A 27,999-nucleotide genomic window follows, 5' to 3' on the forward strand; every position below is an offset into this window, starting at 1 on the left:
TGGTGGGCTATTTGCTCAACTGCTCTATCTTGCTTTGTAACTGCCAAACCATTTCTGGGTGAGAGCATGGGGACACAGGATTCTTCACATCTAGCTTCCTTTCCTCATTTGCTCGAGATAATCACAAACAGAACTTTAAGAAACCACCTGTATAAACATCTTCAGGGAATCGAATTATTGAATAGTAACCGATTGTCAGCCTCAACAGGGTGACTTGTTGCCCCCTAGTGGTACTCAGTGTCTGTACCGTCAATGTCCCCACTCAATCACTGTGAAACACTTACATAACCAAGTGTCAGTCACAAAGTTAAAAAACAGTCCTTGCTTCCATGGAGCTTGCCAAATATAGGCAAATGGTATAAAAATCCCTTCCCTAGGGAGCACGCTAGACACACCCGCAGGTGCAGGCACAGACAGGGCATGAATTCTACACATGTATGCAGGGGAGGTCTTTCAGGGAGATTTCAGAGTGGAGGATGTACTTTTATACTACAACATTCAGAATCATCTCTTCCTCTAAGTACAATTCCAGAATATTAAAAATATTATAAAATTTGGGAATAGACAAAGTACACAAAAAGCCTATTATATATTTAAGGACTATGCTTAGAAAAAAGGGTCCTTTTACTGGAAAGATAGGAAAATAGGTTTTTCTTCTTAACTTTATGGATCCAGAAAATCTGGGAGGGAGGCCCAAGGGTGGTGAGTCACTGTGAGAAGTAATGTTTAATTTAATTCAGTTATTGAGTGGTATACTTTTTCAACTTCCTCCCTTTTCCCAAGACCTTAACAACAACAAAAAAAACCAACAGAATATCTTCTCTGCCAATATTTTTTTTTTCTTTTGAAATGGAGTCTCCCTCTGTCGCCCAGCCTGGAGTGCAGTGGCGCGATCTCAGTTCACTGAAACCTCCACCTCCCAGGTTCAAGCGATTTTCCTGCTTCAGCCTCCCCAGTAGCTGGGATTATAGGCGTGTGCCACCATGCCTGGCTACATTTTGTATTTTCAGTAGAGACGGGGTTTCACCATGTTGGCCAGGCTGGAACTGCCAACATTTTCTTCATGCTCATCATCAATCACTTCTTCACCCACAAAATCTCTTTTGCTAGAACATGAGTTCCAGGTGGAGACAGATCACAGAAAGGGGAGGAAAACTCAGAAATCCTTTGTTACGAGGCACTATCAAATTCCCCTCTTGCCTTTGTTTCCCTCAGGCAAAGAAAAAGATCGCTATTTTTCCATCAATATCACACCACAAATATCCACCTATATGTTGCCCTCAAGAGTTGTAATTCTGTTATCATCCTACTCAAGAAAAAAGGTAGTGAGAAACAACTGGAAGTTACCGGTATTTTGTCATTACTAAGTAACAGGGCATTTCTTGGGCATTAGGGATGATTTATGTATTATTTGTGTCCTTGTCCACTGTAAAAAAGGGAAGCTTAGAAACACAAATGTGTGTTCAGGTTCCCAGCCTGAATACAAATTGTATTCAACTTCCGAGTGAAACGTGTCCAGACGGCAGCAGAGATCTACTTACCTGTGAGACTGACGAGCCTCCTTGGAACGAACTAATCCTGATAGAAGAAATACTTGTGAAGGGCAAACAGATTAGTTCAAGAAAGCAAGGCTATGCAATACCACAGCAGACTTTCATTCAATGAAGACTGTGCTCCAGCCATGTCTCGAGAGCGGGAAGAAAAAGCAGCAAACGGGCTCTATCTCCACAGGCTCTGGGGACAGTGACGGCTGCACTGGCTCCTTCAGGATGCCCAACCCTGGGCTGTGGAACACCAAGCACAGGCCTCAGCCCTTCCATGATGAATACCGTTTAAAGGCATCAGCTGCAGCATCTCTGTTGCATACAAACGCACTAAGTACAAAAAAACCCCCAGACTTTTGGGCCCATTGCTTATTATATAAAATTGTTTCCAGCAGTAGGGTTTAAGACAAAACACAAGTGAAATAAAATGTACAAGTTTGTTGCACAAAAACACTGAACACACGGTTATGTCCTTCTACAATTCAATAAAACAAACACTGCCGCAAACACCCTCAGATTCAGTTTAGATTTCATTCATTCAATAATTATTTTCTAAGTACCTTCATTACTGGGGATGCAGTAATGAATAATAAAGTCCCTGCTCTCTTGGAGCCTCTGTTGTAGCAGTGGGGCAGGGGAGACAGCCAGCAAACAGATCAGTACACAACATGTTAGGTAGTCACAGGGCCCTGGGTAGGGAAAGGAAAGCTTCTGCACACCCAAACCCCTTAAGAGCAATTTGAGGCTGCTGTAAATATTACAGCCTCTTTTGGGGGAAGATACAAACTCTAACTTATATATATATATGAGATACATACTATATATATATGATATATACAATATATCATATATATCTCTCTCTAGATATAACTCATATATATGTGTGTGTGTGTGTGTGTGTGTATATATATATTTTAGAGATGGGGTCTGGCCATGTTACCCAGGTTGGTTGTTCTTGAACTCCTGGCCTGAGGTGATCCTCCCGTCTTTGCCTCCCAAAAGGGCTGAGATTATAGGCATGAGCCACAGTGCCTAGCCCTAACTTATATTTTTAAAAGTAACTTTTTTGTAAGTTGCAAATTTCTGGTCAGACTCTTAAAGTTCGTAATTCTAGGGAGCTGTTCTAATTTTTAGTTACAAGCTATACGAATAAGTACTTTAAGTCCATACTAAAGGAATAACACCCACACCACGTGGGTACATGTGCAGGTACATATATGAGTATGTTTACAGGCTCATGTCAAAAGTTACACAGGTACATATATGTTAATCTGTATTATATATTAATACAAAATTATTTCTGGCTCTAATGATACAAATCTTTCATATAAATTCTTAGATTATACTTGGTCTCTCCAAGAACTACCAATATGCTAATTTTAAGGCAGTTAATTGGTACACCCAAGTACATGGTATTTCTAAGTAAATTTCTGTTCAGAAAATATACTTGTCACTTACAGCTAAGCATATGCTGATGAAGCAACATGTAGAACATAATGAAGAGTGGAATGCAACTGCCTTTTAATGTCTAGAAGACGAGGTAAAAACGAGGTTTTTTTTTTTGTTGTTGTTGTTTTTTGCTGCTGGTGCTCAGTGCTTGTTCACTGAAAACCACAGATGGTCTCAAAACGTGAATGAAGCCTTGTGCTCCAACTTCCTAGAGATCTAACAATTTCACTGGTGTCGTATTTTCCCTTCTCCACAACCTACAAGGGCATTATTACTCCTTTTTAGGCTATCCAGTCTGAAGCACGTTTTCCCAGTGGTGAACCCAGGGCCAGAAGTCCTGGGCAGGATCATTGAATTGCAGTAGTCTGATAAGCAATGGTGGCAGGCAGTCAGGATATGTTTCCAACCGCCTCTTCAAAGACGCAAACTTCCAAAGTGACAGGGCTTTTCCAAAGGTCAGGCCAGCCATGCATGGTGGCTCACACCCGTAATCCCAGCACTTTGGGAGGCCGAGGTAGGTGGAGCACGAGGTCAGGAGTCCAAGACCAGCCTGGCCAACATGGTGAAACCCCGTCTCTACTAAAATACAAAAACTAACGGGGTGTGTTGGTGGATACCTGTAATCCCAGCTACTCGGGAGGCTGAGGCAGAGAATCACTTGAACCCGGGAGGCGGAGGTTGCAGTGAGCCGAGATCAAGCCACTGCACTCCAGCCTGGGCAACAGAGTGAGACAGTCTCAAAAACACAGCCTCTGGTCTGAAAGATGAAAATGTGTCAGTGTGGGGTTCTCCGGCAGAGAGCTGGGTCTCAGAGGAGATTCCTGGGTCTCCTCAATGGCTCACTATGCTCTGCTTGAACCACTCCAGAAGCCAGGTGGCAGGTCTGGGGACACGCATGGTGTGGCCTGCAGACACGTTACGTGCCCAGGATGTGCTGAGCACCACAGCCCTCCCGAGGGCAGCTGCCTTCAACCTCTTCTTCCAACAGGATGATCTGTTTTTTCAGCAGAAATGACTACTTAAATCAGACTGGCCTTAGCAATGGCCGCTTCCCAGCACGCTCTAACTTTGTCTCTTTTCTCTTTCACTGGTCCTTGCCGGAACGGTGCTCTGAGAACTCTGCCCTAGAGGCCACCAGAATTCCCAGACTTCCTGCCTATTAAGGATATCCATGGGTAATCCCCAGTAGCAAGTAATTTAAAAATAAGTTGTAGATGCCTTTGGAAAGCATTATGTGATTTCTTAAATTAGGTTTTTCGTCCTAGTTACATTTTTTTCCCCCTCAGTTCAATGATTTGTATTTTAAGGCCAAGCAGGCTGAGCAGCAGGGGTATCTGAATACTGCTAGACAGTGCAGAGAAGCCAGCCTGGTACTCAAAGTGACAGAGACCACCCATAACAACAGAGTGGGTTAATCACTGAGAGCTGATTAGGCGCTCAGGCTCCCAGTGGAACATTCTTCTTCCTCTTGCACCAAGGCCAGCGACCTCTTTCCTATGGAAGCATTCTTCTTCTGTGTCAGTCTCCCATCATGGCCATTTTCTGGTCCCAAGACTCCTTGCATACACTATCTTCTGGCATGGCATGTATATTAAAACTTGTACGCACTCTCAGATCTTAAAATACAACAATTATTTCTCTAATTAGATAGTTACTTATTTTCTATGACTTCAGGGATTGCAAATTCCAGCCAGAAACTATTGTTCTAGTAAGTTTTGAATCAGAAGTCTTACTGTGCAGTAAAAAATTGCCTGGCTTTAATCCTAAATCACGTAAGGGTAGATACTGTGATGCAGAAGCCAATGTTCTTGGGATAAATGAACAGAAGTCCCTGAACATTTTTAGGGATCATCTTTCTGGCATCTGCAGCTATTTTCTAGGCTAAGCTACTTTCCAGAAAACCAGGTGATAACGTGTTCAGACTTTCCTAAATAAATTTCCTGAGGGCCTAACCTCAGTGTTAAAAGACCAAATGTTTGAAATATCTCCAGAGGAGGAATGAAATAGAATGCTAGGAATGGCGAACAGATAGGTGTGGCACATGCAGTAACCAGCAGCATCAGTGACGGACAGGAACACACACACCATCCTTAGCCACAGTGCACAGCGAGCACAGTTGCACTTAGGCTCGCAAGAGGGAGACGGGTGGCCATCGTTTTGATCTGACTCATCTCATCCAATGCAGGTCCAATGACAGGCTTTTTCAAGATTTTACACGTGGAAAATAATGTAGGAAACGTTTGTCTCAACTCTTATAATTGCTTTCTTTTCTTTTTTTTTTTTTTTTTTAAAGAGAGTCTCACTTTGTTGCCAGGCTGGAGTGCAGTGGCGCTATCTCGGCTCACTGCAACCTCCACCTCCTGGGTTCAAGTAATTCTCCTGCCTCAGTCTCCTGAGTAGCTGAGACTACAGGCACATGCCACCATGCCCAGCTAATTTTTATACTTTTAGTTGAGATGGGGTTTCACCATGTTGGCCAGGATGGTCTCAATCTTTTGACCTCATGATCTGCCTGCCTTGGCCTCCCAAAGTGCTGGGATACAGGCATGAGCCACTGCGCCTGAGCCTGTAATTTCATTTTTAAATAGTAAAGTGCTTGCCTGTATTTTTAGGACCTATGATCTGAAGATGTTTTTTCTTCCCTGAAACAGGGAAATGTTCTCTTTGTAGTTACTGAGAGGAAGGCAAGGAGCTCAGGATCCCAGTGTAACTCCTGCAGAAAAACCTTATACTTGACAGAGTTCATTTCTGGTCATATAAAGTCCTGCTGTAGTTCTTCACTTGTTTTATTTTCACTTTCATCTTCATTAGAATAATTTCCTGAATCTTGGCTAGTTTGGGAACTGTATTTTTTATGATCTTCATCAGTCTGATTAGTTTCTTCTACTGTAGCAATTGTGCTTATATTTTCAATTATAAGACATTTTTCGATTTGTTCCTCAGAAGTTGAAAGCAGAAGATTCTTCAATGACTGTTCAGAGAAATACTAATTAAAAAAAAGGGAAAGAGTAGAAATCAATTATTTAAAATAATAAAAATTCCTTTTCTAGTTATAATAGCTTTAGTTTCTTATGTCCATTACTGAGAAAACCTATCTTCTGGTCTGCATATTAAAAAGTCACCTAAGAACATACTAATTGCCTTATAATGTTTAAAATCATTAGTGAGGTCACTCTTATCTTAGTACCTTTTGTGGGAGTCTTTGAAAAGTACCTAAGAAAGGTACACTGTGCCATCAGGGGTAGGTGGGGAAGAACACGGGAAAGGACAGGAGTGGGAGGGCTCTGGGATCATGACATTTTTTTTTTTTGAAATAATAAAAATGTTTGTATCTAACCCATAGATATCCAAAAGAAGCACAAGTGAGAAATTATTAGCTATTGTAACTAGCTTTTAGTCTATTTTAAATAATAGCTATGAATATTAGAGTACACAAAATGACATTCTTGTGCTCAGGGGTGTAACAGTAAAATTGTTAATATTTACTGAGCATTTTTAGAGTGGTAAGGCTCTTAAGGTTTATCTCCTTTGTTCCTCACACCTCTACGGGGTAGTTTACAGCCAAGGGTACTTGCTTACCTGCCCTTAGTGACTCGCTCAAATTCATAAAAGCCACCCTAGATGAGTGCATCATTTCCCAGGAACAGATTCTATGCTTAGGCCTTCACCATTTAGTGCTTTCATTTAATATGCTAACTTCACAGAAGTGCCAAACAAAAAACTGTGATGTATCATAAAAAAAAAGTCTCATGTTTTATTTCATTTTGTGTGATTTCACCTATATAATATGCTTTCTACACTGATAGAATATTTCAGTCTTCTGGATATATACAGATGCTCCCAACTTACAATGGAATTATGTCCTGACAAATGCGGGACATAATTCCAACGGCGTAAGTTGGGGACTGTCTGCACTGAAAAGAATTACATCACAGACTTTATTTATTTACTTATTTAGAGACAGAGTCTTGCTCTGTCGCCCAGGCTGGAGTGCAGTGGCACGACCTCGGCTCACTGCAACCTCCACCTCCTGGGTTCAAGCGATCCTCCTGCCTCAGCCTCCCGACTAGCTGGGATTACAAGTGTGTGCCAACACGCCCAGCTAATTTTATATTTTTAGTAGAGACAAGGTTTCTCCATGTTGGCCGGCTGGTCTCAAACTCCTGACCTCAAGTGACCCACCCGCCTTAACTTCCCAAAGTGCTGGGATTACAGGCATGAGCCACCACGCCTGGCCAAGAATCACAGGCTTTAAATGGTAAAACAAATGCCACAGTGAATCTAGGAACTGCCAGAAAAATATGAAATTAAGGACAATCATTACTATCCCATGCTATGTTATTATTTATATTAAATTACTGTTTTTCAAGTTAATTGGCTAAAACTTTGAAGAAAATACCCAAATCAGTCTCTATTATTTTCTGGATATCAAGAAAACCTATATATATCCTGTTGAAATCAAACACATTTCCTGTTCATTTCCTAGCTGTTGACAAAAAAAAAATATAAAGAAAGTAACATACCTCATCTATATTGGAAGAAGGTTTAAGTGATGGAAAGAAGACATAATTGATGCATCTCAAGAGGACTTTCACAGCATAAATGACAAACGGGAGAGCAAGTAATACAGTAAAAATTCCAATTATAAGCCAAATTTTAGATGTATTTCCTAAAAAGATATACATGATATTTATATGTTTTGACATACAAATGCCCTAACAGTGCTGACAGCTGTGTGAAAGACAAGCCATATGAGAGGAAATATAAAATCTATTAAATAATACTCTTAAAAATATTTCTGGTAGCACTGAGTCCACACCAACCATAGACAATGACATTTACATTTAAAGATTGGCGTGGGAACTGAAGAGATCCTCAGGGAGAAATACAATATTGACATACAGGCCAAACATGCAAGTATCCTTCAGCACTTACACGTATGTCATACAACTAGCAAAATTTAATAGATATTCTGTGACTAAGCCTCTACCAGTCAACACTAGAAACTGTAAAATAGAAAATGAGACTAAACCAGTTCCCACATTAAAAAAATTCAAAATGGAACTAAGTGATTTCTACATGATAATTATGTTAAGGATATTTTTAAAATTTTAAACTAATAGTCTTATTAAATGTTAAAGAGCAATAAATTAAGGAAATTAATTATAGGGCTACTGGACGAAATATAAAGCATCTAACAACACCAACTTGAGAGTTATGCATTTACAAATATTTTCTAGAAAGTCTACTTTTGATTTATGTAGTTCAAGAAGAAAACATTCTATATATTTTTTTGCAGTAAAGAGAAAATGTTTTACAATTTTCAGTGTTCAGTATAGAATTACTTTTATTCTGTCTAGTCACATTTTTAAAAGAGATAATAAAAGATTCTGACCTGATTTTGTTTCCTCACACACAACATCACTAAAAACACTGCTTTTATTCAGCTTTTCATCCATGCTGTGTGCTCTGGCTTTCACACAATATACAGTCAGTGGTTTCAAATTAGGAATAGTAACATCAGTTTTTTTCTTGATAATTTTTCTCTAGAAAATATAATTAAATCATTGATAAAATTTAGTCACCTCATGAAATCAGAGAATATGTACTTTCTCAATTCTTTTATGTTCAGTCTAACATTGGCCTCTCCCACGTAGTTGGTACGTGTTTGTTTTTTTTTCTAGACAGTCTCGCTCTGTCACCCAGGCTAGAGTGCAGTGGTGCAATCTGGGCTCACTGCAACCTCCGCCTCCTGGGTTCAAGTGATTCTCCTGCCTCACCCTCCTGAGTAGTTGGGATTACAGGTAAAGATGCCACCACGCCTATTTTTTTTTTTTTTTTTTTTTTTTTTTGGTAGAGATGGGGTTTCACCATGTTGTTCAGGCTGGTCTTGAACTCCTGGCCTCACGTGATCCACCCACCTCAGCCTCTCAAAGCACTGGGATTACAGGGTATATGTGTAAGAAATATAAATTTGTTTTAGACAAACCACTATATCCAAATCAGAAAGTTAAAGATGCTGCTGCCAAAAAGCATATGATCTATTCCTAAGAGAATTCTAATTGATTTATAAGTACATGCCAAGTCTGGGGTAATTGCCATTGTATTACCTCTGATTAGTGACAGAATGGTTAAGAGTACGGGTTTGGGCCTCAAACTGCCTTATGAAGAGGTATCACTTACAGCTGTGTGGTCTTGCAATCGTTATTTAATTTCTCTCTGCCTGATTCCCTGACCTGTAAAATTGGGACAGTTATTGCTCCTATCTGTATTAGTCAGCTATTGCCAGAATAATGTCTAACAAGCCTGTGGCTCACACCTGTAATCCCAGCACTCTGGGAGGCCAAGCAGGAGGATCATTGAAGCCCAGGAGTTCAAGACTAGCCTGGACAACATAGCAAGACTCTGTCTCTACAAGAAATTTCAAAAAAATTAGCCAGGCATGGTGGTGTGAGCCTGTAGTCTCTGTTACTTGGGAGGTTGAGGAAATCCCTATTTCCAAAACAAACAAACAAACAAACAAAGCCTGGGCAACATGGTAAAACCCCATCTCTAGCAAAAATACAAAAAAATTAGCTGGGCATGGTGGCATGTGCCTGTAGTCCCAGCTACTTGGGAAGCTGAGGTGGGAGGATCGCTTAAGCCCAGGAAGTCGAGGCTGCAGTGAGCTGACATCACATGAGTGCACTCCAGCCTGGGTGACAGAATGAGACCCTGTCTCAAAAAAAAAAAAAAAAAGATATAACAAAACTGCCTTAACATTCAGTGGCTCACAACATGATTATGTAGTTTCTCACTCGCAAGTCTACAGACTGGCTGGGGAGCTCCCATGGAGGCTGTGCATCGCATCGGGTTTAGGTCAGCTCCAACAGCCTTTAATCCTCCTTGGACCAGAGACTATGTGGAATACGCTTTCTCCCTGGCAAACAGGAGCAGCGCAAGAGCCAAGCCAAACTCTGCAAGCACACTTAAGGCCTCTGCTCTCAGCACATCTACTCAGGCTCCAGCATCTACAGTCTGGTGATGCCGGGATGAAGGCACCATCCCAAGTATTTGCCAAACAGCAATTTAACCAATCACATCATTTGGCAGCGTTGTTTTGAAGAATGATTCAGACAATTCATGTGCAATACTTAGCATAGTACCTTACATATAAGTATTCAATAAGAGTTTCTATAATAATAATTACTGATATATGATCCAGTATAGGATAAGATGGCAACTACAATCTATTGAATCTCTACTACTTGTCCAGCCATGTGCTAGGTATTTGCAATCTGTTACTTCCTTTTAAACCTTATAAACATCCTTTTGAAAAATTTAGTTGTTATGATTACCACCACTTCAGAGAAGAGGAAGCAAAGTCTCCAAGAGATAAAGCACCTTGAGTAACGTTACACAATTTAGTAGTGTGAGATAGAAATTTAGGTTTGTCTGATCTACAGACATCTGAAAACTGACCATAATTCTCAATGGGCTACATTATGCTATGGTTACAGTGTTGTTAGACAGTGAAAAAGGGAAGCAGCCAAATCAATGGAATTTGCTTAGATTTCCAATAGAAAATGAAGCAAAGTGAAAGAATTCACCAGCCTGCCTGGACAGGAGTTTTAAAGGTAGATCCTTGACTAACACTCCACAAGGAAGAAGTGATCTGGGAAACATGTATATTATCTGATGGTGTATATTATCTTTGTCAGTGGTACCTGAATTTTAGGGTTTAGACCAGTGTTTGTCAACCCTTTTTTCATTACTTTTTGGGCAATTTTTTTCTAATCCTTCCCCCATCATAAAATTAAAGACTAAGGAATAACATTTTGTTGGGCAAAGCTGAACTTTGGAAGAATGTTTTCCAATGGTTTTGGAGGAATAAAAACAACTGTACTATCGATTCTTTTGTCCCATGAGAATCAATTTTTGTCCCCTTGGAGGAGCCACCAGAGGACATTTGACAATATTTGGAGATATTTTTGGTTGTCACAACTAGGAAGGAACACTACTGGCATCTAGTAGGCAGAAGCCAGAATGCTGCCAGGCATCTTGCACTGCACAGGTCAGTCCCCCCTGCCCCGCAATGAACTATCCAGCCCAAACGTCAGTAATGCTAAGAAACCCGGGTTTAGATGAATACATAGGAATCATGTTAAAAAAATGCAAATTCATGAGCTCCATCCCCAGAGATAATGATTCAGTAACAACAGGCTCAGGAATCTGTATTTTAAAAGTAAACTGCGCCCAGATGTAGCTCACCCATAACTCTATAGTACAAAACATGAAAAATGCTCATGTTCTTCATTCTGTAAATATCTGAGTTAATCACTCTTTATTTTTTTTTTTGAGATGAAGTCTTGCTCAGTTGCCCAGGCTGTAGTGCAGTGGCACGATCTCGGCTCACTGCAAGCTCTGCCTTAGCCTCCCAAGCAGCTGGGACTACAGGCGGCCGCCGCCATGCCCAGCTAATTTTTTGCATTTTTAGTAGAGATGGGGTTTCATGTGTTAGCCAGGATGGTCTCGATCCCCTGACCTCGTGATCCGCCCGCCTCAGCCTCCCGAAGTGCTGGGATTACAGGCGTGAGCTACCGCGCCCGGCCTTTTTTTTTTTTTTTTAAGACAGGCTGTCAGTCACTCTGTCACCCAGGCTGGAGTGCAGTGGCACGATCATGGCTCATTGCAAGCTTGACCTCTGAAGCTCAAGCGATCCTCCCACCCCAAGTAGCTGGGAATATTAGGTGCACGCCATCACACCAGGCTAATTTTTAAAAATTTTTATTTGAGACAGGGTCTCCCTATTTTGCCCAGGCTGGTCTCAAACCCTTGGGCTCAAGTGATCCTCTCACCTTGGCCTCCTGAAGTGCTGGGATTACAGGCCACTGCACTCAGCCCACATAAAAGTTTAAAAATTTCCCCCAAATTTTAAATTCAAGCTTTATTTACTTAAATCACAGTTATAACTCTAAGCTACAAAATTATACTATAGTCTTTTTACCTCAGCCTTTGAAGTGTTTTCCCAAAAAAGAATTTCATAAATCAGTGGATAATCCTGGATCACAGGCTTGTTTTCAGACCATTTTGGAGCACCAATAGAGATATGTAATGAATCACTAAGGGATCTAATGTTAAAGACTGGAGGAAGCAGGGAAGCTAGAAAAATTTGTAAAGAAATAATGTTCAATTAGAAAAACAATTTTAAGAACTTGTACCAAATCAGAGAATTACAATCTCCAGTAAAAACTACTGCCTTACCTTGTATTTCAGTATCAAACTTTATCTCTTCAGACCAAAAAGACGTGTTATTTCCATCAGATGCTTGTACGCGGAGAAGGTAAATTCCTTTTTGGAAAGTGTTTTGAGGAAAGACACACTGGGTAGTTGTGACATTTTTGCAGTCAGGTATTTGTTTCCATTTATACAAATGGTTTCCAGGTTTCCTTTTTAAAAAGGCACTTTTAAGACAAACAATTTTTAAACTCAACCACACATTAATTCAATAGATATTTATTAAGTATGTACAATATGCCAGACACTGTGTTGGGGGCTCAGGTTACAGAAATAAATAGTAGCCACCCTCAGGAAACTCACAAACAATGGCGGAGATATGCATCTAACATAAAAGAAAGCCAAACATTGTTCCACACTGTGATCACGCTGTGCTCTGCTGCAGGTGGCTTATGTCAATGTGCAAGAACATCTGTTAGTTAGAATTTCCAGGAATGCTGCAAGCTGGGTTTTTTTTTGTTTTTTTGGTTTTTTTTTGAGACTGAGTCTCGCTCTGTCACCCAGGCTGGAGTGGAGTGGTAGGATCTTGACTCACTGAAACCTCCGCCTCCTGGGTTCAAGCAATTCTCCTGCCTCTGTCCCCCTGAGTAGCTGGGATTACAAGCGCACGCCACCAGGCCTGCCTAATTTTTGTATTTTTAGTAGAGACGGGGTTTCGCCGTGTTGGCCAGGCTGGTCTCGAACTCCTGACCTCAGGTGATCCACCTACCTCGGCCTCCCAAAGTGCAAACTGGTTTTTAAACAAAAATCATTATTAAAAATTAAGTTATAAAAATTTGCAAATAAAAATTGTTTTAAAGACAGAGGTGATAAATAAATTCATCTTGTCCTAACTATTTTACTACATTTTATTGTCTAAGCTCTTGGGGCTATCTTTATCTATTGTAGCTATACGACAGTGGTGTGCTACTGTGCATATCTTCCCAACTCCATGTTCAGGGACATCAGGCTGGTGGCTTGAAAGTGGCCATGGTGGGAATATTTATATCACGAAAATCAGCAAACACTACAAAATAGGACTTCTTCTTTCTGGAAAGCCAGTTGCTAAACATGCGCCAGCATACCAGAGGATAAGTACCAAAATAGAGACACACTGCAGGGTTATGAGAGCAAGTATAAGTACGAGACTAAAGAGGTTCAGTAACTTGCCCAGGAACCAGGAGCTAAAAGCACCTCAGTTCAAGCCCAGAACTCTAACAGCCTCCTGACTGGTTTCCTTGTCTCTCTCTAGTGTCTTCTTCTTAGTCCACTCTCCCATATACCACATTGCCGTGCACACCTTCCTCAAATCCAGAGCGCAGGTTACTCATCACCCCAACACAAAATCCCCAAAAGCCTGCAGGACAACCTGAGGTTGACCCTAATCTTGTCCCATTCTACTTATTCAGCTTTCTTCCCATTGCAACCTGGTGTCCAAATGTTCTGCTACTCTAGAAGGACATCCTTCCCACTGAAGAAGGCAAAATTCCGAGATGGCCCCCAAGATTCCTGCCCCCTGGTGTACACATCCTGTATAATCCCCTCCTCTTGACTGTGGGCAGGACCTGTAAATAGGATGGAGGCCCTCCTCTCATAATGAGGTTACATTGAGTGGCAGAAGAAAAGCCATTTCACAGATGTAATACAGGTCCCAAATCAGTTGAATCAAACGAGAGACTATTCTGGGTGGGCCTGACCTAATGAGATGAGCCCCTTCAAAGAGGATTTAGCTGGGCGCGGCGGCTCACACCTCTGATCCCAGCACTTTGGGAGGCTGAGGTGGGCGCGGCGGCTCACACCTCTGATCCCGGCACTTTGGGAGGCTGAGGTGGGCGGATCACTCGAGGCCAGGAGTTTTCAAACAGCCTGGCCAACATGGAGAAACCCTGTCACTACTAAAGATACAAAAAAACTGGCTGAGCACGGTGCCTCATGCCTGTAATCCCAGAATTTTGGGAGGCTGAGGCGGGTGGATCACCTGAAGTCAGGAGTTCGAGACCACCCTGGACAACATGGTAAAACCCTGTTTCTACTAAAACTACAAAAATTAGCTGGGTGTAGTGGCGCACACCTGTAGTCCCAGCTACTCGGGAGGCTGAGGCAGACAGAAGAATCACTTGAACCCGGGAGGCGGAGGTTGCAGGGAGCTGAGATCGTGCCCCTGCATTCCAGTCTGGGTGACAGGGTGAGACTCCCTCTCAAAAAAAAAAAAAAAAAGGATCTAGAGGTCAGACTCTCCCTCCCTGATAGTCTCTTACGAAGTGAGCCACTATGAGTTCTAGAAATAAATTCTGCCAACAACATGTGAGCTTGGGAGCAGCCCCCGAGTCTTGTATGACTGACTGACTCCTTGACTGCTTGGCAGAAGACCCAGCTAAGCCACGCTTGGACTCCTGACTCACAGAAACTTTGAGACAATAAATAGCTGTTTAAGTTGCTAAGTCTGTGGTAATTTGTTACAGAAACAGAAAACATCTAATACTTGTCTATTTGAAAAAAATTGGAATTAACAATCAAGGCCTTGTTCCTACCTCATCTCTTTTCTTATGGCTTCTTTGGTCTCTTCAGCCCCTATTCACCTTTACATTTTCAATTTCTGCAACCCTTATAATTTGTATACCACTCTTTAGTCTGAAACCATACAACACTTTGCAATGTCCGCTCACTGCTTTCGACTTCTAGAACCATGTTTGATTCTGTTGACTCTTTCCCCATTTCTTCAGTGCTTTGTACAATATGCTAAGTGCCCCAAAGCAGCTTAGAGATCAGCCATCAGAAATACTGCTCATTATCTATTTGGTGACCCTATTATTTATTCACTTCTGAAAGTGAGGTATACACAAAAGATTACTGAACAGTCTCCTGATTGGTTTGTGAGGTTATATATGCACTGTAGGGCACATATGCACATAAATGCATTTCCATTCTACTGGTCACCCTTGGTTCAAAATGAACACTAAAAGAGAGAGAGAAATTGATCATAGCAGTACTCACACTTCCCTTCTCCCTCATTTTTTCTGTTTCTTTCCAGTTTCTTCTGACTTTTCCTTTCCTGTCTTAGCTATACTTGCCTTTGCTCTCTACTCCTCTGCCACCAATGTATATCTTTCTTTCCATTTCTTTTCTCCCCATAACCCACTTTTCCTTCTACTTAATTTTCCTCTTCTCTTTTTTCTCTCTATTCATCTCCTACAATTTCCCAATCAGTATAAACTACATGCCGTTCTCTTTTATCAGTTTTTAAAAAATTTTAATATTTAGAGATGGGGGTCTCACTATGTTGCCCAGGCTGCAGTGCAGCGGCTACTTGCAGGTGTGATCATAGCACACTGCAGCCTCAATCCCTGGCCTCAAGTAATCCTCCTGCCTCAGCCCACTGAGTAGCTGGGACTATAGGCATGCGCCACTGCACCAGGCCAGTTCTCTTTCTTTTATGCAGTGCCTAGACTTCATCCATGTTTAGCTAGCCTCTGCTCAACCACATAGAACACAGTTTTTTCCAACTTTCTTTCCCACCAAAGTAACTACTACAAAATTTTGTCAAAACCACTAAAGTAATAAATGAGGAAGGCTAATTTTTTGAATGGAACAAGTGAGTGGACTGAGATCATTTTAAGGACTCATGGGAGAAGAGAATACATCTTAAGAAAAACATCAGGGTCAAGGGTCAAGTGTTCCAGATTGTGGAAATAACACACGCAACTAATCACATTTTTTTTTTTTTCTTAAGCCAGTAAGAACCCCAGATATTAGAATCCATCTATTTTACAAGTGAAGAAATTGAGGCCCATGGAGGTTAAGCGATTAGCTCAATGTCATCCAGTTAGTTACTGGCTGAACTGGGGTTAGAAATGAGATTCCTCATGTTTCCAATATATCATACCCACCTCCCAGTTGGTCATTCTGTATGCAAGGACCTGGTGACTGAAGCAGAGTGAAAAGAAGCATAATCAAAACAAACTGGGCAAAAGGAAATTTACAGAATAGAACTTACTGGAGCCACTGAACTTGAAAGGTCATGTTTGCATACGTATAATCCCACTTAAGAACATAGTTCTGATTTTGAACAATGACTTCTATATTTTCTGGTGGAGGTAGTTCATTTTCAACTAGAAGCCAAAGAACAGATTAAAAAAAAGCATACATTTTTACTCAAGTGAGATAACTGGCAAGAAGATAAAGGCTCACATTTTATCATTATAAGGTAATAGTTAAGGACGGTTTGTATTCACACTGTGTAATACTATGCAGCCATTTGAAAGACGACAGGCCAGGCGCAGTGGCTCACGCCTGTAATCCCAGCAATTTGGGAGGCTGAGGTGGATGGATTACCTGAGGTTAGGAGTTCAAGACCCGCCTGGTCAACATGGTGAAACCCCGTTTCTACTAAAAATACAAAAATTAGCCGGGCATGATGGCACACCCCAGCTACTCGGGAGGCTGAGGCAGGAGAATCGCGTGAACCTGGGAGGCAGAGGTTGCAGTGAGCCGAGATTGAGCCACTGCACTCCAGTCTGGGCAACAGAGTGAGACCCTGTCTCAAAAAAAAAAAAAAAAAAAAAAAAAAAGAATGCAACAGATGGCTAAGATCAAATGAAGAATGTAACAGATCTGTATTGACTGATATAGAATGATATCCCCAACAAACTGGGTTAAGTAAGCAAGCTGTAAAGTACAACTAGTAAGATTTTATTTTGTAATTTAAAAAACAAAACCCAAGAAACTGTGGGTCTGTATATATGCTTACATAAGCCCTGAAAAAAAGTTGTGAAAGGATATACACAAACTGCCAAGCAATGCTTACCTCTGGTGAGTGGAATTGGGGATAAGAAGGGAGGGGGAAAAGACTTCACTTTAAACCCTTCTGTAATGTTTGATTAAAAAAATAAAGCAGATGAAATTTACAATTAAAATAAACAAATCCCAGCTCCTGTCCCTGACCTTAATTATTGGAAAGATGTTACTGACTAAATATATCAGGATGCTTTCCTATTTTAACATCCCACGTACAAAGGTATGCTTGCTGGAAGAATAACTTGTCTACCAGCAACTACTTCCCCTCCTTTTCTTCCCATTTGCAGAGCTCATATTCAGCTACCTCCTGCTTTATGTGGATTCTGAACAAATGAAAAGTTTTGTCATTACAAAATATTTGAATTTTTTTTTTCTAAGAAGGAGTCTTACTCTTTGTCCAACTTGCTCCCCACTGGAGTGCAATGGTGCGATTTTGGCTCACTGTAACTTCCACCTCCCAGGTTCAAGGGATTCTTGTGCCTCAGCCTCCAAGTAGCTACGACGACAGGCGGATGCCATCACGCCCAGCTAATTTTTTATTTTTAGTAGACACGGGGTTTTCCCATGTTGTTCAGGCTGTTCTCGAACTTCTGGCTTCAAGTGATCTGTCTACCTCAGTCTCCCAAAGTGTTGGGATTACAGGCGTGGGCCACTACGCCCAGCCTGAACTTTTAAGTAGAATTAATTTTCATTACTCTTTGAGACAAAAATCCCAAATAACATTTATTTTGCTTATGTAAATGTTACAATCTTTTAAACATGTATCAACCTATCATGTAAACTTCAGCAATATGGGAAAGATGCCAAAATTGACAATTTGTATATATACTTATTGAAACGAAAACAAAACACCTTCCTTACCTGTGGTCTTTATACAACGCACTGGACCATAGACACCAATTTTCCGTGACGTAAGTAGTGCTGCTTTAACTTTTAAACAATAAGTAGTCTCTGGTGAGAGTTTAGAAATTTTATGTCTGGAATAAATATTTTCAATCCTTTCCTATAATAAAAATATAAGTTGCTTCTTTAAAAAAGTATAAAGTCAAATTTTAGGATTAATTCACCTAATTTTTCTCTCACATCGATTAAACAAAGGTAAAAACAATGCTTACTTCTACACTTGAAGAGTTTTTCCAGATAACTAAGCTATATGTAAAGCTTGAACGATCCAAAGCCCACATGACACTATCTTCTGTTCCAGGAGGAGAGATGTATATCACTATTGCCTTATCTTCAGCTTCTAAATGTACTTCTGGAGGACCAATTTGAGCTGCAAAAAAAAAAAAAATCAAAACAGTTACTTTGGAACTTTATTAATATAACGCCAAAACCTTCATTTGACAAATAATTCTGAGCACTTACTATGTGCCTGCCACTTCTGGGAGTTAAGAGCACACAGATAGCATAGAAAGCTGTAAGATCACCAGTGGAGTGATACAGAAAGAGAAGAGGTTCAACGACTGAGCCCAGCAGCAGTCTAACACTGAAAAGTCGGGAAGATGAAGCAATCAATGAGCAGGAGGAGAACCAAGAAAGAGCAGTGCCCTAGAGATCCAGTAAAGGAAAAACTGAGTGATGACCACATCTGTGCTACTGAGGGATGAAGCCAGAAGAGGACTGGGAATTTGCTTGGCATTGTGGAGGCTGCTGTGACCTTGAGAATGGTGTTTTTTTTGTTTTTTTGTTTTTTTTTTGAGATGGAGTCTCGCTCTGTTGCCCAAGTTGGAGTGCAGTGGCACGATCTCAGCTCACTGCAAGCTCCACCTCCCGGGTTCATGCCATTCTCCTGCCTCAGCCTCCCGAGTAGCTGGGACTACAGGCATCCACCACCAAGCCCAGTTAGTTTTTTTCATTTATTTTTGTATTTTTAGTAGAGACGGTTTCACCGTGTTAGCCAGAATGGTCTCGATCTCCTGACTTCGTGATCCACCCGCCTCGGCCTCCCCAAGTGCTGGGATTACAGGCGTGAGCCACCGCACCCGGCCGAAAAGAGTGGTTTTAATAGTGATGAGGAACAGCGTTTGAATGGAGTGGACTGAGAGGGAATGGGAAGGTAAGTAGTATAGAAACGGAGTACAGATCATTCTTGGTAAAGGGCAGTGGTTCTCAAGCCTTTTGGTCTCAGGATCCTCATCTTTTTTTGAGATATGGTCTAGCTCTGTTGCTTAGGCTGGAGTGCAGTGGCACAAACACGGCTTACTGCAACCTTGATCTCCCAGGCTCAAGTGATCCTCCCTCTTCAGCTTCCTGAATAACTGGGACTACAGCTGTGTACCACCATGCCTGGTTAATTTTTATATATTTTTTGTAGAGATGGGGTCTCACTATGTTGCCTAGGTTGGTCTTTAACTTCTGGCCTCAAGTGATCCTCCCACCTCAGCCTCCCAAAGTGTTGGAATTACAGGTGTGAGCCACTACACTCGGCTCCTTTACATTCTTAAAGGAATTACTGAGAATCCAAAACAGCCGTTATTTATGTGGGCTGTATCTTTTTATATTAGCATATTAAACATTAAAACTGGTAAAGTTTTCAATCCATTTTAACTAATCCATTAAGAAATAACAATGGACTGGGCGTGGTTCTCTCTCGCCTGCAATCCCAGCACTTTGGGAGGTTGAGGTGGGCAGACCTGAGGTTGGGAGTTCGAGGTCAGCCTGACCAACATGGAGAAACCTTGTCTAAAAGTACAAAATTAGCCGGGCATGGTGGCACATGCCTGTAATCCCAGCTACTTGGGAGGCTGAGGCGCGAGAGTCACTTGAACCCAGGAGACAGAGGCTGTAGTGAGCCAAGATCGTGCCATTGCACTCCAGCCTGGGCAACAAGAGCAAAACTCTGTCTCAAAAAAAAAAAAAAAAAGGAAAAAGAAATAACAATGATAAACCTATTTTATGGTAACAAACATTTGCCACAAGGAACATAAAACTTCAGAGTGGTGCTGTTTTACATTTTTTTCCAAATCTTTTGAATGTTGGGATTAATAAAGAAGGCAGATAAATTTCACATTGAGTTCTATGTTAATCAGTGACCATACCACCACATCACACATCAAACAGCCTCCTCTGGAAAACTCCACTGTAAATACAAGAAAGAACCAAAATAAAAAGGGCAAGTAAGTCTTAGATTTTTCATAAATATAGCTTTGTCTTTACAGCCCCCTGAAAGGGCCTCGAGGACCTTTGAGAACTACTACTACAGGGAAAGCAGGAAAAATAGAGCCGTAGCAGGAAGAAGATACAGGTTTAAGGGAATTTTTGTTCTTTTTCAAAGATGTTAGATTTTGCATCATGCAAATGAATGGCTTGGAAAGTGAACTGCTCCGGCGATATTTACTGAGGAATATAATTCAGCAACTTCTTCTTACCTTTGCGAAATGGTGTAAACGAGTCAACCTCATACCATGAAGAAGTGTTTTCTTTTTCTGCTCTTATACGCAATTTAATTTCATCATAAATGTTCAGCTTGAGCGAAGAAAAGTTGCATTTGGTACTAGTCATATTCTGACATCCAGGCAATTTTATCCAATTATCCATCTCAGGTCTTTAAAGTAAAATAAAACAAATGAATGAGTGAGCAAATGTATAAGCATAGTCAAATACTTTATATTTACTGGTTTAAGAGTTATTTCTTAACTCTTAATAACTCTCGTTTAAGAGTTATTTCTATTTTTAGTTTAAGAGTTATTTCTTCTATTTGAGCTAATGTCCTATTAACATTTCAGGGTACACCCTTCCACTCTTTTTCAATGCATATAAGCCAAGTTATTACTTATAAAATTGAATTTTAAAATACAGTTCTTTATATAATTTTTTGGGTGGTTGCTTTATGATTTCAAGGAAGCAGAGAAATAAATGACCTATAAGGTAAAAGTGGATTTAGTATGTTGGCTCTGTTAAAAATAGCTGTGTGACTTCTGGTAAACTATTTTATGTTTCTGGATCTTATCTTCCTTATTGAAAGTTCGGAGCCTGGTCAACATAGCAAACCCTGTCTCTATGAGAAAAAAAAAAAGGCAAAGCAGGGTATGGTGGCATGTGCTCATAGTCCTAGCTACTAGGAAGGCTGAGGTGAGAGGGTCATTTGAGCACAGGGGTTCAAGGCTGCAGGCTGCCATAGGCTATGATCATATCACTGCAATCCAGCCTCAGCAACCGAGTAAGACCCTGTCTCTAATAAAATAAAATTAAATAGAAATTGGAGAATTGGATTGGATGATTACTTTCTGACCTCCTCCTATGAATAGACTTCCCTAAGAAAGACCTCGGAATCAGTATGGTTTCAGGGTTTCCACAGCCCTCTCAAAGACCATCCCTTCTGCTTGCCTGTCTCTGTAATTTCTTCTATTACATCATCAGAAACCACTTAAAACGTTTACATAAACAAATTAATTTTTGGAAGTGGAACTGGCCAATCAAAAAGCTGAAGTGATTGATATTACCTTTTGAAAAAGGGGCAAACATGAAGAAATCAAGTGGGCAGGGGGTGCCTAAAGCAGAAAAGGACATGTTGCTCAGAAAGGGGAAGAGCTTGCAGGGAAAGTGAGGGATAGAAATGAACTTAGTAGCTTTCTTTTTTTTTTTTTTTTTTTTTTTTTTTTTGAGACAGAGTCTCACTCTGCTGCCCAGGCTGGAGTGCAGTGGAGCAATCTTGGCCCACTGCAACCTCCACTTCCTAGGTTCAAGCAATTCTCCTGCCTCAGCCTCTCAAGTAGCTGTGATTACAGGCATGTGCCACCACGTCTGGCTAATTTTTGTATTTTTTCTTTTTTTTTTTTTAGTAGAGATGGGGTTTTGCCATGTCGGCTAGACTGATCTTAAACTCCTCACCTCAGGTGACCTGCCCACCTCAGCCTCCCAAAGTGCTGGGATTACAGGCGTGGGCCACCATGCCTGGCCAATTTAGCAGATTTCAAAGCTTTTACCTATGTTAAGCCCATCAACTGTAAAAGTAGCAGGGAAACTATCTTCTGGGAAGGCATTTTTGTCAAGCCTAATTCATTAGCTGATTTATTTATTTTTAATAATATCACAGATGCCATTTTAAAGATGATTTAGATACTAGAAACTAGAAATAATACCAAAATAATTTTGCTGCTGAACCAAATACTAGTCTACCTCATTTTTCAAAACGGAAACATTTTAAAGAAATTACCAAAAATATACACTAGCATATGAAATACTTCATTCTTGGTCAGTTTTCACTTCCACTTTACATATCTGAGGCCTGAGATTAGAGCTGGCATTAAAAATATCTTAAACATTCTTGAAAAGGTTCCACATCAGAAACTATTTCTAAAAATCCAGAAACTCTTGTTATAAACAGAAAACCTTATCAAAAACTTGAAACTTAATATAATTTCAACCCAACCTCACTGTTCACATCTGTTTTCCTATTTCAGGAGATGCTGATGCATGCTCCATTAAAACTGTTTCACATCTAATCAAGATATTGCAGCAGAAGCTACTTTTATAGTTTCTTAAAAAAATCATTATTGGCTGGGTGCAGTGGCTCACACCTGTAATCCCAGCACTTTGGGAGGTGGAGGCGGGTGCATCATCTGAGGTCAGGAGTTCGAGACCAGTCTGGAAAACATGGAGAAACCCCATCTCTACTAAATATATCATGGAGATAATAGGAAAGCCTGATCACAGGGAACCTCGTGGCCTATTCCAAGGTCTTGGATGGGCCTTTTGGAGTACTATGCCGTATCCTCAAGATACACCCTAGTTCAGATCCCAACTTATATTGAAAGAAGCTGGAACACCCAGAGGAAAGAAGGAATGGCTATGGCTTAGAGATGCTGTCTACCACCTTCATCCCCAATTTTTTTGCTTCAACACCCAAAGATGTATTTGACTAAGTCTCTACAGAAACAAAGTTAAAAATACTATGTAAAATAGGCATAACATTTCTAAAAAATAGAAGAACCAAATACTTTCCAAATCTGAAAATTACGGTGCTAAACTTGTAAAAATGATTCAGGTCATTCTGACAAATCAGTAAGTAGAGTCACATACTTTTGATAATCGAATGAAAAAGTCACATTCCCGACAGATTCTTCACTCCTGTTCCACCTCAGGATAAAGTTGTCATCTATGACGTCAACCTCTACTTTTTGAGGAGATTTTAGATTTTTTCCACCTATAAAGGCAACAAGAAATAAGAACATTATATATAAACTCTACAGATATTCTAAATGTTACTCTATCCCTCACATCCCTGATTAAAGAATGAATACAGTAAAATATAATGAAGTATATTTTAAAAATCTAAAAAAATCTAATGATTGCTCCCAGCACAGGGATGCTGGTAATTACATTTCTGCATCTGAGAGAGCTGAAAAAAGAGTTGATTTTTTTTCCTTTTTGAAAAAGAGTTGTCTTTTAATTAAAAAACGAATGGTCTCTGCATGAAAATAGAATTTTTCTTGGCCTTATTAGTGACACTGATGAGTCACTCTTATGATGAGGTTCAACTGTTTTATGGCCTCAGTGTGATTTCACATTGTATGTTCAGAGATAGATAGAGATGCTTCTTGATTTACAATGGTGTTATGTCCTGATAAGTAAGGGTGAGTCCTAGGGGCAATCAAGTGCTGGCTTCCTCCCTGCAGTACTCCTTGTGGTAACACCATCACAAATAACTGACCAGTGCCAGGAGTCACCTGCCCAAGCAGTGCCTCTGAGCCCTGGGTAGTACCAACAGCAGCTGTACTCCCTGATGTCGTACCCCCTGCCCCATCTCCCACTGCAGGAGTGGGAAAGTATAGTGTATCTCAGCAGCTGTCCCCTCTGTGTTAACTGCATCATAACTGGTGTAAGCACCCTGGATCACCACCTGGGTCATGGATTGAGTGGCAGGATAGCCACTGATGGCACCAGTGCCCTCAGTCTGGACATCCAGCTGCCCCTCACACACCTGGATCACCCTGCGCATCACTTGACGCTGGGGTCAGGGAAGGCGGCAGCTGACTGGATGCTGGCAATAGCCCCACTGGCTGGGTCTTCCCCAGTAGCCATTGCACGTGCCTGAATCTGCACTGTCCCCTCTGTCTAGTGCCCTTTCATTTCACCTTTCAGGACTTCCTTAAGCACTTCTTGCAGGGGAGGTCTAGTGGTAATGAACTCCTTCAGCTTTTGTCTATCTAGGAACATCTTAATTTCCTTATGCTTTTGGAGGGCAATTTTGTCGTATACAGGGTTTTGAGTTTTGTTTTGGTTTTTTTTAGCACTTTGAATATACTGGTCTCCAAAGTATCAGATAAGAAATCTGCTGATTATGTTATCAAAGATCCCTTGTGTATGACAAGTCACTTCTCTGTCTTTGGCTTTCAAAAGTTTGACTATGTTTCTTAGTGTGGTCTCTTTGAGATCACTGTACTTGGAGTTTGCTGATCTGTCCAGTGCTGAGAGTGGGGTGTTCAAGTCACCAACTACTATCATATTGGAGTCTATCTTTTTCTTTTATGTAGAATAATATTTACTTTATATATCTGGGTGCTTTGTTGTTGGGTACATGTATGTTTAGAATTGTTATATCCTCTTGCTGAATTGGTCCCTTTATCATTATATTATAACCCTCTTCATCTGTTTTTACAGTTTTTAACTTAATGTCTTTTTAATCTGACATAAGTATAGCAATTCCTGACAGCTTTTGGTTTCCATTTGCTTGGAATAACTTTTTCCATCCCTTCAATTTCAGTTTATATGTGTCTTTATAGGTGAAGTGGGTTTCTTATAGAAAGCATATAATTGAGTCATTTAAAAAATATTCATTTAGCCAGTCTCTTTAAGTACAGAATTTAATCCATTTACATTCAAGATTATTATTGATATTTGAGCACTTACTTTTGTCATTTTGTTAATAGTGTTCTAATAATATCCTTTGCTCCTTTCTTCCTCTCTTATTATTTATCATTGTGGTTTGATGGTTTTGTCTAGTGATAAGGTTTAATTCTTTTCTCTTTCTCCTTTGTGTATCTGCTCTATCAGTGAGTTTTATACTTTTCCATGTTTTAATTGTACTGACTACTTTCTTTTCACTTCCAGATGTAGGACTCCCTGGAGCATTTCTCATAAGGCTGGTCTAGCAGTGATGAATTCCCTCAGATTTTGCTTGTCTGGGAAAAACTGTATTTCTCCCTCATTTCTGAAGGATAGTTTTGCTGGGAATAGCATTCTTGGCTGTTTGAGGATATCATCCCATCCTCTCCTGTACTGTAAGGTTTCTGTGAAGAAATATGCTGTTAGCTGAACAAGGATTTTCTTAAATGTGACTTGATGCCTTTCTCTCGCTGTTTTTAGAATTCTCTCTGTCTTTGACTTTTGACAACAGACAATAATGTGCTTTGGAGAGAACCTTTTTGGGTTAAATCTATTTGGGAATCATTGAGCTTTCTGGATCTGGATGTCTGTCTCTCCAGACTTGGGAAGTTTTCAGCTATTATTTCATTAAATAGTTTGTATACGTCTTTTACCTTTTCTCCTCTTTCTGTAACTTACATAGTATGAATATTTGTTCCTTTAATGATATCCCATAAGTCTCGTAGGGTTTCACTTGTTTTTTCTATAACTGAGTAATATCAAATGATATATCTTCAAGTTCAGAGATTATTTCTTCTGCTTTACCAAGTCTGTTGTTGAAGCTGTTTATTGTATTTTTAAAATGTAATTCATTGAATTCTTCAACTGCAGGATTTGTTTGGTTCTTCTTCATCATGTTTTGATTTTTTTGTTCAATTTTTTGTATTGTGAATTGTTTTCCTGATTTGTTGAACTATCTGTATTTTCTTTTTCTTTTTCTTTTTTTTTTTTGAGATGGAGTCTCGCTCTGTCACCCAGGCTGGAGTGCAGTGGCTAGATCTCAGCTCACTGGAAGCTCCGCCTCCCGGGTTTACACCATTCTCCTGCCTCAGCCTCCTGAGTAGCTGGGACTACAGGCGCCCACCACCTCGCCTGGCTAGTTTTTTTGTATTTTTTAGTAGGGATGGGGTTTCACCGTGTTAGCCAGGATAGTCTCGATATCCTGACCTCGTGATCCGCCTGTCTCAGCCTCCCAAAGTGCTGGGATTACAGGCTTGAGCCACCACACCCAGCCTGTATTTTCTTGTATCTTGTTGAGTTTCCTTAAGATCATTAGTTTTAATTCCTTTTCCAGCAATCTGTTGATCTTCTTTTCATTGGGCCACCATTAGAGAGTTCTTACTTTCCTTTGGTGGTGTCATATTTCCTTGCTTTTTCATGTTTTTGTGTCTCTGCATTGATAAGATAATTACCTCTTCCAAACTCTACAAACAATGGCTTTCAAAGACAAAGTCTTTTATTAGCAGTTGGGTTTCAGTATGCTGGTTTCAAAAGGTGTGGTGACTGTTTCCTGACAGATGCAGTGATATGGTCTGCATGCAGCTGCTGTACCTGTGTTCAATGTCAGTAGTAAATGGGTGCCTCAGGGGCCTAGGCTGCAGAAGTTTGTGGCAGTGGTAGTGTAGGTTGTTAATGTCCTCAGTGTCAAAGGCTTTTAGGATCCTCCTATTCTTGTCTTCCCCACAATGGGGAGACTTAGGCAAGGGGATACCTCTTGGTGTCAGGTCTGACAGGGGCTATATATATATGCAGCTGCAGCAGCTCTTGATTCCAGGTGAACGTGCTCAGAGTGGCTACTGGGCAAAGGTCCTAGGCTCAGGATCTCACAAACCTATTGAGACACTTGGTTCCTGAGGTGGGTTTGCTCTCTGTGGCAGGGGTTGGATGTAGGTTGCTCACAGAGCCAGGATTTGTGACCTGGAGGTGCTTCCTGGCAGCTCAGGCCCAGAGAATGGGTTATAGCTTTGATTCTACCCCTCTGGAGGTCAGGGCATAGCAATGGCCTGACTATAAAGAAGGGGTTCCCTGGAGGTTTGGGCCTGGGGAGCAGGGTATGGTTTTAATTTGGGAACATGAGCTAATAGGGCTCAGTGGCAACACAGGTCCCAAAGGATGAGGCACCATGAAGTCATGACTTTAAATCTTGGACTAGCTGGGGATGAGCAGTACCCCAGACTGTGAGACCAGGTGTAGCTGCAGCAGCAAGTACTACAAAATAGTGAAGCATAGCTATTATTTGGGCTGGGAATGGGGGTTAGGGAACAGCACAGTGATGACTCTTACTCAGCAGCTCAGACTCTAGACTAGTCCAGCTCCAAGGAAGCCGGGTACTACAGTTGTTTGGCCTGTAGAACAGGGTGTCTCAGCTGAGCCACTGCTCTGTTTCCCTAAGACATAGCGTACTACATCAGCTCAGCCCTGGGATGCATAGCTGCTTGGCTTGGACAGGACACTGATTCTGCAGGGAGCGATGTGCTCCTTCAGCTGAGGCCTGGGGAATGTGATTGTTCTGGTGGTTCAGGCCCTGTTTCCCTGGAATACAGTATACCACTTCAGCTTAGGCACAGGGGTGCATGACTGCTCTGGGCGGCCAAGGTACTGTTCCCTTCCTATTCCCAGGAAATAGGATGCTGCTTCAGCTCTAGCCCAAGGGAGGTGGGGTAGAAGTAGGTGGAGTAGTTCCACCTCTACTTGGCCCCACAGGGAAGGGTGTAATAGCTGCTTAAAGTTTAGCTTAAGGATGTTAAGCCATCAGCCTGGGGTGGTTCAGATGAAAGGAAGCCATGTCTACAAGTCTCCGAAGCAAGACACACTCCAGAAGTAGTTCCAGTTCCAAGATGGAGTGGCACAGTAGCTGTGAGGGCCACAGCAGGCAGAGCACAGTGTTGGTTCCTTCTCTGGAGGGAACGCAGCTATGCAGACTCTAGGCAGCTTCCTCAGCTTGGCTTAGTTGCTGTGCAGACTCTAAGGAACCCCAGTGGTGAGATCTGCTGGTGCCCATGGTGTAGCTGGGGGTTACTGGGATCTTCTTATCTCCTTGCCATAGGAAGAAGCTCCTCCTGGTTCCCAGATGATCCTAGGAATCCTGGTA

The 27,999-nt window shown here is 41.1% G+C and overlaps 1 protein-coding gene and 1 pseudogene across 3 annotated transcripts in view; both read right to left on the minus strand.

Moving 5' to 3' along the window:
• Positions 1–1,382: 1,382 nt before the first annotated feature.
• Positions 1,383–27,999, minus strand: part of IFNAR1 (interferon alpha and beta receptor subunit 1) — a 32,542-nt gene continuing 5,925 nt past the window's right edge. For 2 of the 3 annotated variants that reach the window (XM_050785982.1, XM_050785980.1), the window contains exons 2-11: positions 23,064–23,187; positions 20,411–20,586; positions 18,158–18,315; positions 17,904–18,045; positions 16,243–16,357; positions 12,237–12,436; positions 11,980–12,134; positions 8,389–8,539; positions 7,517–7,662; positions 1,383–5,979 (exon numbers count right to left, since the gene is read on the minus strand). In XM_050785982.1, coding sequence (XP_050641939.1) covers positions 5,746–5,979; positions 7,517–7,662; positions 8,389–8,539; positions 11,980–12,134; positions 12,237–12,436; positions 16,243–16,357; positions 17,904–18,045; positions 18,158–18,315; positions 20,411–20,586; positions 23,064–23,187 — 1,601 coding nt within the window. In that variant the 3' untranslated portion in view covers positions 1,383–5,745. The remainder of the gene's footprint in view (positions 5,980–7,516; positions 7,663–8,388; positions 8,540–11,979; positions 12,135–12,236; positions 12,437–16,242; positions 16,358–17,903; positions 18,046–18,157; positions 18,316–20,410; positions 20,587–23,063; positions 23,188–27,999) is intronic. The other variant, XM_050785981.1, reaches the window with a different exon arrangement.
• Positions 23,195–27,875, minus strand: LOC126951672 (upstream stimulatory factor 1-like; annotated as a pseudogene).

The sequence above is a fragment of the Macaca thibetana genome, chromosome 3, assembly GCF_024542745.1.
Source record: "Macaca thibetana thibetana isolate TM-01 chromosome 3, ASM2454274v1, whole genome shotgun sequence".
Lineage (NCBI taxonomy): Eukaryota > Metazoa > Chordata > Mammalia > Primates > Cercopithecidae > Macaca > Macaca thibetana.